The following is a 14,119-nucleotide window of genomic DNA, read 5'->3' on the forward strand; positions in this document are numbered from 1 at the left end:
GATACATTTTTATTGCTACAAGAATTAACCAAACCATCACAGGTTTGGGGATTATCAGTAAATCTCACTGTCACCCTGACTCAATACCTGCTTCACAGTTAAGCTGCCAGAATCTAAATTTATAAGGAATTAATAGAAACCTGTCATATTTCTTACTAGTCAATCTAAAGTTGCTTGAACAGGTATTTGTGAGGCTGTTATAAAGATGCATGTCTTAAAAGTTAAAGCATAAAGGAAATTATCTTATTACATTACAATCTTGTGCTGTGATCCACTGAGGGCTTTGTCTGAACTGCCCCACGTGGTTGACTTTATTGGGTTCTGAGGAGACATGTGAGAGAGCACTCTAGAACACTGACAGAAAAGACTGCATTCTTACATTTCTTCTGCATTAATTTCCTGTTATTTGCATTTACTTTCTTCTCTGTGCAATGAATGATCTGCATGTGTTGCTAAACTAAATTCAGTGAGACTAGATAGTTTTTTTCAGCAATGTGTGTTCTTATTGGCAAAATGTTAAAATGTTTCAGAAACAATCTTTTCAAAATAGTCTCTCCTTCTGTTCACATTTATTGATGGGGGAAAGGATTTAGTCTTTTAAAAATACATCATAAGACTTAAAATAAAAAATATTTTTTGTAAAACTGGCAACCTAAAGTCATGTCTTCTGTCTTTTTGAAAATGTATTCTGGCAATTGGTTACCTATATTAACTATAATTGCAGATTTTCATACAAATCAAGAACTTGTTTTTTTAGTTGCAATAGTTAAATTTAATTGATTCCTATAAATATTTTAAAGTTCTGAAAGACTTTATTCCACAACCATTTATATTACATTGCTATTTATTAAAAGGGTTGCTATATTCTTTTTTTCTTTTCTTTTTTTTTTTTTTTTTTGGTGGGACCCTAGCTGGTGGCCAGGGATCGAACTGGCGCTGCAGAGGCTGCGGGCAGCCTCGCAAAAAAGGGTTGCTATATTCTAAAATACTTATTTCCTTATTTTCCTATAAAACAGATGCTAACACATAGACTACCATTATTTATAATGCCTATTTCAAATCGAATTATTTCAACTTAACCATTAACAGCACTGGGTATATTTTGAGCAGCACGACTAAAATAGCGCTTAGTGTTTAAACAGTCTGTGTACTTCTGTATGAAAACAATAGTCAAATGGCTTTGTTTTTCAAAAAAAGAAAAATCCCTAAGCACTTTCCTAGTGGTGAAATGCTTAGTAATGTGCTGCTCTATTTCCCTCACTCCTAGTAAGGTCTGTAGTAATAAGCAGAAGCTCTTCAGAATGTACACCTCACGGAAGCAGAGGTACCCAGCATCCCGGCTATTGACATGAAATTTGAGAATGCCAACTAACCTCAGGTGCATGACCAGGCCATACCGCCGCCCTATCTGAGCCCTACTCAGGACTCACTCTCTTCCTAAGGACTTCTTGAATGAGGTTTTCAACCCGCTTGTAAATTTTCTTTGTTGCCTGTTGCCTGCTTTGATACTGACTTCCCCAGAGACAAATAAATAGGCAGGGTCCCGCGCAGTACTGGCAGTCAGCCCCTTGGCGCCTCCTTGTGGTGACGCAACCGCTGAGCTGCTGCACGCGCTGGATTGTTCTGGCTCACTTGCCATATTGTGCCTGGGGCGAGAATTTGGAGCAAGCTTATCCTATGAAAGGCTAAAACCCTAATTAAGTATAACAAAAACTACCGCATCCTAAGTCCGAGAGGATTACTGTGGGGTTATGATGGTGTCACACAGTTCCCTGGCAGAGAACATGCAATAGTAGGCTGCATGCTGGGTCAACTTGTACAGGGGAGAATTCCCTCACTGAGCCGGTTGTGGGAGGCTCCCCTGAGTATGGTTCTCAGCTGGCGATGTGGGGCTGCAGACTGAGAAAGATGCTGCAATCAATGACCACAGCGACCTTTTGGTTACTTTCTCCAAAGAGAGACCTATTTGTTGGTCTCTTGGGATTCTTCCTAAAAACACATATATAAATCTTCCTCAAAGATAATGTTTATAGATGTCACTAAAAAGCAAGAAAATAATGAAAATGTCAGTGGGCCAGTGAAGAGCCTATATTTTTAATCAATGTGTGTTTTCAGTAACAACCACCTAATCAGTTAATCAGTTTAATAGTCATCTAATCAAGATATGCTGTTGATTTTTAAAGGGGAAATGCAGTAAGAAAACTAATAAAAATGAGATTTTGTAAGAGGTCACAAAAATAAGTATTTGCCTTGGAAAGGAAAATTCTGTCTGGTTAAAAAGTTCTGGATTAGGATCTTAGTCTTAACTTTAATACAATTATCTCAAAAGAAGATGAAAAAATTACATTGTTTTTCTAATTTACCATGTAATATGTTGAGTTTCACTTTACAAGAGTAATTGAGAATTATTTTAATACTAGCCATTGGCAGAAATTAATAGTTTAAAAGGACAATGGAACCTAGAACTCCGGTACATTAAGTGCTTTAAATGATACCAAGATTCAAATTATGTTCACTTCCCTTTAATTCTTAGAGAGATAACATCAAAATATTTCATAAGGTAATTTTTTTTAATATTTTCATAGGACCAATTTTTAAATATTTTGTTATTATAAATAAACCATGGTATTTTTGATACTGAAACTTATTTTAGATATTTTTTACTGATTCAGTAATTGAAATTTTTAAAAAGAGAAACTAATTTGACATTAAATGGTTTCATGATGTTTTTAATCATTCTTCTTCATTTAATTGTCATAGGAAAGTGATATGTCTTGAAAGTTTGAGAAAGCAGTATTATATTAACTAAACCCAATCTTCTGTAATAATTAACATCTGTTAGTTGCAGAAAAGGTAATAGATTAAATAGAGTGAGGACACTTGTGATGGCAGCTATAGTGACTTTAGCCATTCATGAATCTAAAGAAAAGAGCAACGGTGAGCATATGCTCCTGAACCAGATCATCATAAATTTAAATGATGAAACAGATGAGTTGACCTGAAAAAGAATTGAAATTTTTGCTATTAAAGAAAAGTAGACATTTTGAGTACTACCCCTTTGAAGATTTGTTTAAATAATTTGGAGGCTTTGGATGACATGGAAAACTAGCCTGAAAATAAGAAGATGCAGTTTTATGATGCTATTGTTGCTGACATTTAATGTAATCTACCATTTAAACACATTTTTGCCAGGTACAGAGGAATCCTTCAACTTACGGGATTGTTTTAAAGAAGTTTTGAACCCACCTGACCCCATCACAAAACTGCCCAGCCTGTTCTTTGCATGTGCCTTCAGCTAGCCATGCTGTATTTAGCTATGTCTGCATTTCAGAGGGGAACTGTCAGTTGCATGATCAATTTGTTTACTGTTACCATGACTTTCTGATCACCATAGTTCATTATCAGATTTGTTTTCATATAAACACACATAAAATGTGATGTCTTTTTAGAACATCATTTGTTAAGCAACTAAGCATGGAAAAATAAATGTTACTGTCTCTTGTTAGCTACAAAACACATATCCACTAAACACATTTGCTGTTGGCATGCTGCAGTTGGGGACAGTGGACAATGCGGTAAGTGGAAAAGACAAGGCCTTCGCCCTGCCTCAAAAAATCCTTGTCCCTGAGAACACACCCTCACACCCCCAAAGGCTACAGGTTGCAGCATCTCAGAGTAGCTGCTCGCAGGGGCTCCCCTAGGCCATTTACCCCTCAGTTCCCTAGGTCATGAAGCATCCTGGGTCTCTCATTCAATAACAGTGTCACTTTCTGATGAATAACACTGTGGTTTATAAATGAAACAAGAAAACAAACAAATGGGTACAAAAGCTTCTTATGGTTCATTTGATTCCCACAAAAATCACTTGGCTCTATTGCTGCTTTTGTCTCTATGACAGAGCTGAGAATGCCAAACCCCAAGTTTCTCTTCTTCCTACCTGCCCCTCCCACCACCTCATACATCTCAGAATTAGGAAAGTATGGGGAGGCTCTTTAGATTTTGTTGTGGTTAATACTTCCTTTATCAATCCACAGTTCAATCCTAGCTGGCATCTGAGAAATGAATGTCTGAATAAATATAATTTACCAGTAGCTGCCACAGCAAATCAATAACCTGTTTTATAGCAGGAAATTGTGTTAGTGAGCATAATATCTCATCCCATTAATCAGTCATCACATTTATTATACGTAGAGGCTGTTCTATCTTGTGTGTTTCTTGTCTCAAAAGAATGAATGTAAGCATAAAAGAAATGTGGTATTAAGTGTTGTGTCTTTAATGTTATGTATGCAGTGCTATCAACTCCTGTGAGATTGCATGAATTTATGGATATCATAATCTTGCCTGGATTATAAACTGCATGCAGAATGTAGATATATCTGTAACTGTCATCCCTGTTTTCCTGTAGAAATGTTAAGGAATTACAAAGAGACATGCTCCCAAATAAAAAGTAACTTTTTATAAATCTCAAAAGTTGAGGTTAAGGTTAATCAGCTTCAAAATTGAATACCAAACCAGATCTTGGTTATTTCCAGTGTAATTGTGTATCATCTACTGTACTGGATCTCTGTCCTTTCTATGATGAATCCAGGAAGGGTGTGTATACCTGTAGAATGAGGTTGACTTGAAATGAATGCAATTAGAGAAATTAAATAAAGAAAATTTTCAATATGGGAAAATACATCACTATGATTTACTTGTTGAAAACATTTTGTCTGTTGAAATATATGACCATATATAGTTTCATCAAATTATTTACCCAAGTGTAGTGGAAGAAATTGTTTGACATGTAATAATCATGCCTCTGTTGTTCACAGTCAGAAGCTAAGTTTTAAGGAGCGAGTGCGCATGGCTAGCCCAAGGGGCCAGAGTATTAAGAGCAGACAAGCCTCAGTAGGCGACCGGAGGTCCCCAAGCACTGACATCACAGCCGAGGGCAGCCCCACCAAAGTGCAGAAGAGCTGGAGCTTCAACGACCGAACCCGCTTCCGGCCCTCGCTGCGCCTCAAAAGCTCTCAGCCAAAACCAGTGATGGACGGTAAGGCCTGTTTTTCCATAACCATTTTTAATTTGCTAGGCTATAGTGAGTGAGATTATGAAGTAATTAATTCTCCATGGAACCATTTGAAGATAGAAGGAAACAACCCCAGGGGAAGAGTTGTTTGTTTGTTTTATTGGAAATTTATTCATTGCCTTGGGCAAATGTACAGAACATAAGTTTACTTTTGGAAGCAACTTTGGCAGCTAAATCTACATTTCAGAGAAGTCAGACAAAATGTTAATTCTTCACTGGTATCTACAACATATTATTATTTCTCAGACAAGGTCCATATAGAGATCAACATGATCATCCTTCTGATGGATAGGTGATGCCTGATACGCCAAGGTCGAGGCCCAAAGATGACCAGGAGCCTGTGAATGTCTTGAAACAAATCAGGGCAGTAGCACCTTTCCGGACAACAAAGAAGGTGCTAGTCTCTTTTCCCACTATGCTTGAGCCACCTACCACTAAATCAGAGACCACTGCTTAGCTTCCTTGGGAAGATTCCTGTTGAAAGTGCATATCCATGAGAAGTGGAATTGAAGTTCTTCTTCCAAAAGGAATTAACCTATTTTATTTATCTTATTATGTAGCAGAAGTTTACTTGCCAACACATTTTATTGAGTGCCACATAATTTTGATGTTTATAAAATATTTTCTTTTTAATTTAAGATTAGCTTGGCTTTCCTTTTAAGTATGCCCCCTGGGATCTCATACTGGGCAAAGAACCAAAATCAAATAGCATCTTCCATTAATACATAAAAATTCCAAAAGTCCCATCAGTCCTTCTGTTCTTATTCCCTAGCATAACCTGTATTTTCCCAGGCCCTGAAAGCCTAAGGGATAAAATTAACAGCCAGGGGTCATAATCACAGTGCTCTCAGGCTCTCTATTGGGAAATCTCTGGAACCTCAGCTCACAGGTCCCTCCTGATGCTTTCAGAGATCACTGACGATCTCTCTCCCACTCTCTAGTGAGCAACATGACTCCCCTGTTCACATTTCTTCATTCTCCACAACCCCGTGGATGTCTTACTCACTGAGTGGACTCCTAGTTGTTGACCCATTGTGGCCCCTTTTAAGGGAGTTTGCAGCTCCCATCTGGGCACAGGACATGTTCATTCTACCAGGCTTTCCCTCCACCTGTCACTGTGCTAAGGTGGGAAGTGCCCCCTCTACCAGACTGGACTCTTCTCCACCCTGCCTCTGTTCTGAGTCCCTGGTGGCATGGATTTTCAATGGCCACCGGTTTCCACATTTTTCTCCCTAAGAAGTTAGCTGAAAACCCATGAACAGCTAAGTGAAAAGTTTCCAGTTACAGGATTTTTGTGGTACACTGAAACTTTATTTTTTTCATTTTTTTATTGAGGAATATATAATTGACATATAACATTATATTAGTTCCAGGTGTACAGAATAGTGATTTGATGTTTGAATACATCACAAAATGATTCCCACAAGCAATCTAGTTACTATCCATCACCATACAAAACTCACTTTTAGGACTTACTCTCTTGGCAGTTCTCAAGTATATGCTACAGTATTATTGACTGTAGTCACCATGCTTGACAAATATAAAGGGTGGGGGTGAAGTGGGTAAAGAGGGTCAAGAGACACAAGCTTCCAGTTAAATATGTCATGCAAATGTAATGTACCAAGTGGTGACTCAAAATTGATTTTCTGATTATAAATGGATATCTTTTCTAGAGGACAATTTGGCAATATATATCTGAAGTCTTTGCATATGCCAAAGTTGGGACACAGCCCACCCACCAGTTCCATTTCTAGGATATAATTGACATAACAAAGTAATATCAAACATTAGATATGATGTTACAAGTTAAAAATTATTGACATAGAAAGATGATCACAAAAAATTCTACTTTGCTGTTGTGTGTGCACGTGTGTGCATGTGTGTGTCTTGTGTGTGTGTGTATGTGTAAATTGATCTAAAAGAAAAGGTCTGGAAATATTTACAATATGTGATTCAAAGTGGTGAGACTCAGATATATTTTGTTCGTTTTGTTCATCTGGATTTCATAATATATCCAAAATGAACATATAAAGTTGTTGTAATAAGAAAGCAAAAGAGGATTTTATATTTTAAAAAAGTTAGGCCTTCCTTTCACACCCTGCCCTCTCCCCTCCATCCATACTAGGATCCCTCAGCCTAACGGGGTAGAGGGGGGTCACTAAACCCTTCCCCTTAGGCCGATTTCCCTCCAAATGGTCTCATTGAGTGTAAGCATCAAGTCTCTAATCATGTTTAGCAGCTTCCATTACAAATGGAGCTGCATTAGTCTCTGCAGCTGCCAAAAGAAAGAACCACAGACTGGATGACTTAAGAAGAGGACATTTCTTCACAGTTCTGGAAACTGGAAGCCCATGATCTCTTTAGCTTGTAAATGGCCACATTCTTCCAGTGTCTGCTCATCATCTTCCTTCTATGAGTATCTGTGTCTGGATCTCCTCTTCTAAGGATACCAGTCATTGGATTAGAGTCCACTCTAATGACTTCATTTGAACTTAATTGCCTTGTTAAAGGCCCTGCCTCCAAATACAGTCACATTCTGAGTTACTAGAGAGAGAACTCCAATATATGAACTTCAGAGGGACAATTAAGTCCATAAGAGAGCTCCTAATCACCCACATCACAGCACCCCTGGGCCAAGTGGAAGGGGGAAGTTGAGGGGGGCAAGGTATGTGAGCTTATCTTTAGCCCTAGCCCTGAATTCATACTGTCTAGAAACCCAGGCACTACCAGCAATGGGTTCATACTCTTTCAAACTGGATTTCAAAAAAGCATTCAACTCTGTGTTGTGAAGTCTTTGCAGTTGGCTGAGCACATCTAGATATGAAATTCATAGTATCTGGATTCTGAATTTTGAAAATTAATTCTACTTGGGTGTTTGACCAGAGGGAAGTCATTTTTCAAAGACTCTTAATATCAGCACCATCCATCACAGTGTTTTCAGGTACTGCTGAGTTGTCTCAGAGGACAGACGGATAGAAACAAAAGTCTTATTCTTCACGAGATCACAGATTGGAAAGGTCTCCTGCCATCTGTCTTCTACATCATTCATACAAGTGCAGTTCTGTTTGGCTAGAAAGGAATTGCTTTTGACTGGTTGATGCCTTTCTCAATCAGTTCTGAAACCCCTAAGAGACAGGAGGTCTGACTACTGTTCTGTTGAAGTAACTGTTTGCTTCCCACCTGCAAGAGATCATGACTCCTGACTCATTTTATCCACTTGTCCAGAATCTTTACCTCTGATTTAACGCAACATTTCTTCTTGTGGAAAAGTTTCCTTTTTTATAGAAAAAATATATATAAAGTAGTTCTCAGATAAATTCAGACTTCAATTATACTTTTGTATTTATAGTACCTCTCCAGGTATTAAGTATTTCTAAAATCCACTTACCACCCATAGAAAATAATGTATAACATGAGAGCCAATTCCCAATCATTCCAGACCTATTTGCTCATTTATTTTTGGGACCCTTTTCTTCTACTTCTCTCTTTAGGCATTTCACTGCCCATTAACATGCTCAGGGAGAGTGGATGAATAGCAGAGAGAATAATAGAAATTCAGATTTGCCTTTAAATTAAAAACCAAGTTACACTTATAATATAATGGGCCTGTAACTGAAGGATACTGTAGAGGGAAAACAAAAGCACCTATGCTGGACCAGACAGCAATGGAGGCAGCAGCACTGGAAGGTGGTGCTGGATGATCAGATACAGCTCTTTGTGAGTTTCTGGCCCATACCAACCACAGCAGCTCTTTGAGACACCAGGCCCAAACCTTTAGAGCTCCTTCCAGGTGGTGGTGGTAGCAGCGGGACTGGAGGCAGGGAATGCCGCCTGGTCACTTGCTGAAAAGCTCTTCGGCTTCTTTCTTTGAAGGTCCACTGCTTCTTCTTCGGAGGCCAGGTACCAAGTCAGAGGATTCTGGGAGTCTCAAGATGGCTCCTGCCCTGCTTTCTAGCTCATTTAGGGTTCCCCACCCTAGTTGATACCTGCCTGATTGGACCATTTAACCTGACTGGTGCCAGAGGGAAAGGCTGCCCATAGGTGGCAACTTTTGGCAACAGGGAAAACCACCATATTTTTCCAGTGGCTCCCACTGCTTAGGCGTCTGTGTGAAAACTCCAGTCTTCCCCTGCAGTCCACACTGAGGGGCCCCTGTTTCATTCTGTCTTGTGTCATTTCCTCTGTGTGTCTGTTTTTTAAACATAAAGACCAGATTTAAAATTCTTTTTCTCCTTTCTCTTGTCTCATCATTTCCTTGAGACAGTGAGCGTAGACTGTCCTAACTCTTTAAACTTCTAAAGAAAGACAAAGTGGGTAAAAGAAAACCTAGAGACAAATTTTAAAACTCGCATTTAGATAATATAATCCCTCCACACATACAATCAGCCATACGTTCCCCATCACCACCACCAAGGGAAACCGGTGCCTTCCTCACCACCTCCTCACCAGCCCCACGATGCCTCGCTCTGCAAGCTGTTTGCATTTGGGACTCCTCCTTCCCTCGCAGGCCAGTGATGACTAACTGGGTCTCAACTAAAAATAGCAAAAGAGTGGAAATGCACAGCATGAGATCCCAGAACTCTCAGCAACTCTTGAAGATAAGAATCCCCTTCTCTTCTTAACCTCTATCTTCCACGTCTCAGCCTTACCGGTCTCCTAAGGCTCTGCTTGAGATTATTCATTTAAGATGGCCAAGAAAACTGACAAAAAGGATACATTTTATGCAATGGTTTTGTCAACTATCATGAACTAACAGTCTCCTGTACCAACAGTGGGGTACTTTCATCCAAACAGCGTAAATAACACTCTACCGACATTTTATATTTGACTAACTTATGCATGGGCCTTTCATCGTATAGTAATCCTCTTTTACACTTGTTTCCCAATGACATCTTCTTCCCTCATGTTTTTCTCAGTCTCCCCAGTTGACATTTTTGGTGTTCCTACAAAATGCCAAGCACTGCATTACACTTAACATTTTTTCCTAATTTGCCATATTGATGACCCAACTTCAGTTAGATTTTGATTCAAATTTTCCACAATGTATGATGCTTCCTGGCACTTTCTGAAACTGCCTGATAATGACTCTGCATTGTATTGACAGAATATTCTTGTTAAAGATTATTCTATTAGGGCTCCTACTTACCCTGTTTGTACACATCCTGGTAGGGTGTTCTAACAGAGGGGCAAGCCCACTCCTGTAAGCTCTGTCTGTGACAAAACCTGATGGTTTTCTTTCATGATCAGAACAAAAGAAGTTTTTAAGAATGATTGGATCTAAACTCTAGAAATTTATACTCTATGCCTCATAAATTATACTCTATACCACCTTAATGGCTAGCATAATTTTATGCAAAAGTCTACAGAGAGTATCTGAAGGATTCTGAAATATCCTGTAAGTTTCTTCACTAAAGAAATTGGTAAAAACTGTTACCTGAAGGGGTTATCCGGTTCGGGTCCTTATGTCTCTTTTTTTGTTGTCCAGGTTCCTCATTCATTCTGTTATAGGGCAGCCCCGATATAAAACAGGTTGCCTGGCTGTGGGTCCTCACCCACGCGCTTAAAAGGGACTTATTAATACTCCACTACAGGCACACACAAATGGTTAATAAAAGGTTTCTTTACAAGGGAAAGGGAATTAAGGAAATGTACAACTCAGGGAGAAAATAGGGAAATAAAGTCTTTAATGCGTCCTACCCGATCCGCCGACTTGGAAACCCAAAGGCACTCTCAGAGCTGGCCGGACGCTGCGAGCTGGTGGAGAGCCAAAATGGGGATCCCCTCCAAAGCCCATGTGTCTGGCTTTATACCAAACCTGGCTGCTTAACCCCACCCTCAGGTCCCAGCCACCTTCCCTTTGGTGGTGATGGGATTTGGAGTTCCCAGTGTCTTTGGCTTTGGCCTGGGGTGGGGATGGAGTCCACAAAGCCTGTATGGAATTAGCTTTAGGACATCCTTTTCCCCCTAACAATTCCTCAGTCATTTCTTCACTCAGGGATATATCCAAGTCCTGTGTGACCTATTCCTGTTCCCCCAATACTTCTGTATTCCAAAGTTCTTCTTCACTTTTGGGGGTAGGAAGGGGACATGACCTCTCAGCCTCTGTTTACAGACTCTGAGTTACTAAGTAGTTATTGTATTTTTAATGAGGGTTGCCTTTTCCAATACTTTTTGTAAAATGCCTCGTCCTAGTTTTTAATTACTAGGGACGTGGGTTTCTGTTTTGATTAAACTGGAGTCCCCCCCGGCTTTCTATTCTAATCCAAGTACTCTTTTCTTTATAGAACAGGATTTCTGTCCATATTTCTCTAGGTTCTGCCCCAATGTTGTCGTCACCCTATACTGATAAGGAAAATTATTTTTTCTTCCTGTTAGTGAGAAAAAATAGCTCCCTACTTAAGAGCTTTGAACGGATACCACCTCTTCCCTTCCAGCAGAAACTAAGTTGCCAGCTGACCTCCTTAAACCAAATCTTTTCAGCTTCCACATATCTAGGTTTATTGAGAAAATGCAAGGTTGTCTGGAGCTCTGAATTTTTGTTTCACTGGCACAGCTGTGTGTGTGTGTGTGTGTGTGTGTGTTTGTGAGTGTGTGTGTGTGAGAAAGAGAGAGAGAGGAGGGGAGGGGAGAGAAAAAGAGATGGTGCTTTAAAATGAACTAGAACGCTATATTATGTATTGCTGCATAACAATTTACCCCAGACTTAGCAACTTGAAACAACAGCACTTACAACCTCATCATCTATGGACAGGAATCTAGTAGCAGCTTGGCTGGGCCCATCTGGCTCAGTCTCTCAGAGGATTGCAGTCATGCTCTCACTGGGCACCAGGTCATCTCAAGACTCACCTGGAGGCGGATCTGTTCCCAACTCACATGAGCATTTGCTAGCAGACCTCATTTCCTTGCCACATCAGTCACTCTACAGGTTACCTGAATGTCCTTGTGACATATCCCTGGCGGAGAGCTCACACTACAAGAGGGAGGAATTACCCAAAACTGAAGCTTCATTCAGAAGTGATAGACCCTCACTGGCTCCATATGCCAGTGCTGTACAGACAGAGCCTGGATAGTATGGAAAGGGATTATTCAAAGGGGTAAATACCTAGGAGGTGGGTATCACTCGGAACCATATTAGAGACTGGCTCTCACAAATGCTTTTAAATTAGCTACACCTTTCAGGGCCTCCCCTGGTAGCGCAGCGGTTGAGCGCTGGGCTGCGAGGCAGCCTCTACAGCGCCGGTTCGTTCCCCAGCCGCCTGCGAGGGTCCCACAAAAAAAAAAAAAATTAGCTACACCTTTCAAGTCACAGATTTCCACCATTCCCTGTTGTCTTTGCAGGAACATTAACCACAAGCCCCTGTCCTTTTCAAGCATTTCCACACCTGCTTAATCTCTAGAGGCATTTGGGTTTATGACCACTAGTCTATTTCATGTCCAGTGTCCTACTGTTATATTTCAAGAAGAAAATCACAGTCTGGCCCTCAGCCTTGATCATATTACATCTAGGCTATTCCATTCTTAGTATAGCATTCCAAAATTAAAATTAACAAAATATTGAGCATTGAAGATGAGGAAGCAGGAAACCAGATATTCAGTAGCAAAACCAAAGTGTTGTAACCTCTAACCCAGTGCACTTTTTTTTAGAATGCTGGCCCATCTTCAATTTCTTCGAGAGGTTGAAGATATGTCCCTGGTTACTTCAAAGAGCAGAACCAGAACCATGAGTGAAATTCCAATTTTTAGCTCAAAAACATGACAGTCTTGTAATTAGAACCTCCATTCAATGAAATGGATTCCCTCACTGGAAACCTTCAAACCAAATTTAGATGAATATGTGCACCTTCAAGGAAGTCAAGCCAAACAACCCCTAGCAAATCTTCTTCCAAACCTGAGTTTCTGTAACTATTCTTCTGACACTTCCTTAATCATTACCTCTCTCCTCCCTGGCAATTTCATGCTGAAAGGAGGAGGCAGGAGAGGATTGGCTGAGGAACGCCAGAGACACATTTTCTGTCCAGACCCTCAGATCATCTCTCTGTGATACAGTAAAACAGCTTGCATTGCTTCTTTTTTCTTAAGAGTCCACTTTTTTTCCCCCTTTTCAGCTGCATCCCTTAATTTCCTGAGAAATGTGCCCAGTGACCATTATGGCGAGTAGTTGTACACTCCACAGAATTTAGATAAGTCCTCAACTGGCAGATTTCAATTCAAACCAACAAGTTCTTGGGGGTTGTGGCTCAGGGCTGACATTATCCTGAGCAATGAAAGGGGCAAAGAGGGTAGGCATGATGACTGCATTTCAAAGAACTCATCATTTGTCTGTAAGTTTTACCATCCCAGCCCCACTGTAGTTACAGTTCCGATTGGCACTGGGGGGAACAAAAGGCATCTCTCTTATCTTCTGACCTCACACTTTTCAGATATGACCTGTAGATGACCTCTGAAATTTGAACAAAATAAGCACAAAGTTAGCCATTGCACAAATCACAGAATTGAACCCATATTTGAGAAGTACTTTTCGGATGCATGGTGATTTTTCATTCACATCTCTCAAATTATTTTCTTCAAAGACACATTTATTTTCACAAAAAGAAACCAATATGACACAGTTTTAAAATTATATTTAATCACTTTCATGGTATGCTCTACTCAGTAAAGAAAAAAAGGTTAGGTAAAGGCCAGCATCCTTTCTCTGTGACGGTGACTGACACAGAAAAAAGGCAAGTTACCCAGGCTTCACCTTCTGCTAGCTGCAGTATGAAACTCACTTACGTTGTCCCAAATTCCTTTTATTTTATTTTCAAATCTAAATTTTCCCAGCTCTTCTTCTCTTGTCACCTTTTTTCCTCTATTGCCATGCATAACAACAGTTTCTGGACTCCTGAAATATAGAAATATAGAAACTTCAAAAGAATATTGCCTGGGGAAAATTAATCTCTGTACCTCCAGTGGCAAAGATTCATTTACACAGGAAACCCTTAATTCCTACATAGAGAGAATTCGCATCTTTCATTAATCTAATATAGTAGCAATTGGTGTACCACATCA

General features: G+C 39.8%; 1 protein-coding gene across 1 annotated transcript in view; it reads left to right on the plus strand.

The window, feature by feature from the left end:
• KCNQ5 (potassium voltage-gated channel subfamily Q member 5) overlaps nucleotides 1-14,119 on the plus strand; it is a 504,482-nt gene that overhangs the window by 447,191 nt on the left and 43,172 nt on the right. The window contains 1 exon segment of the mRNA XM_054698932.1: nucleotides 4,815-5,035. Coding sequence (XP_054554907.1) covers nucleotides 4,815-5,035 — 221 coding nt within the window.

This window comes from Talpa occidentalis, unplaced genomic scaffold (assembly GCF_014898055.3).
Source record: "Talpa occidentalis isolate TD23 unplaced genomic scaffold, MPIMG_talOcc4v2.1 talOcc4.2, whole genome shotgun sequence".
In the NCBI taxonomy this organism is placed as follows: Eukaryota; Metazoa; Chordata; class Mammalia; order Eulipotyphla; family Talpidae; genus Talpa; species Talpa occidentalis.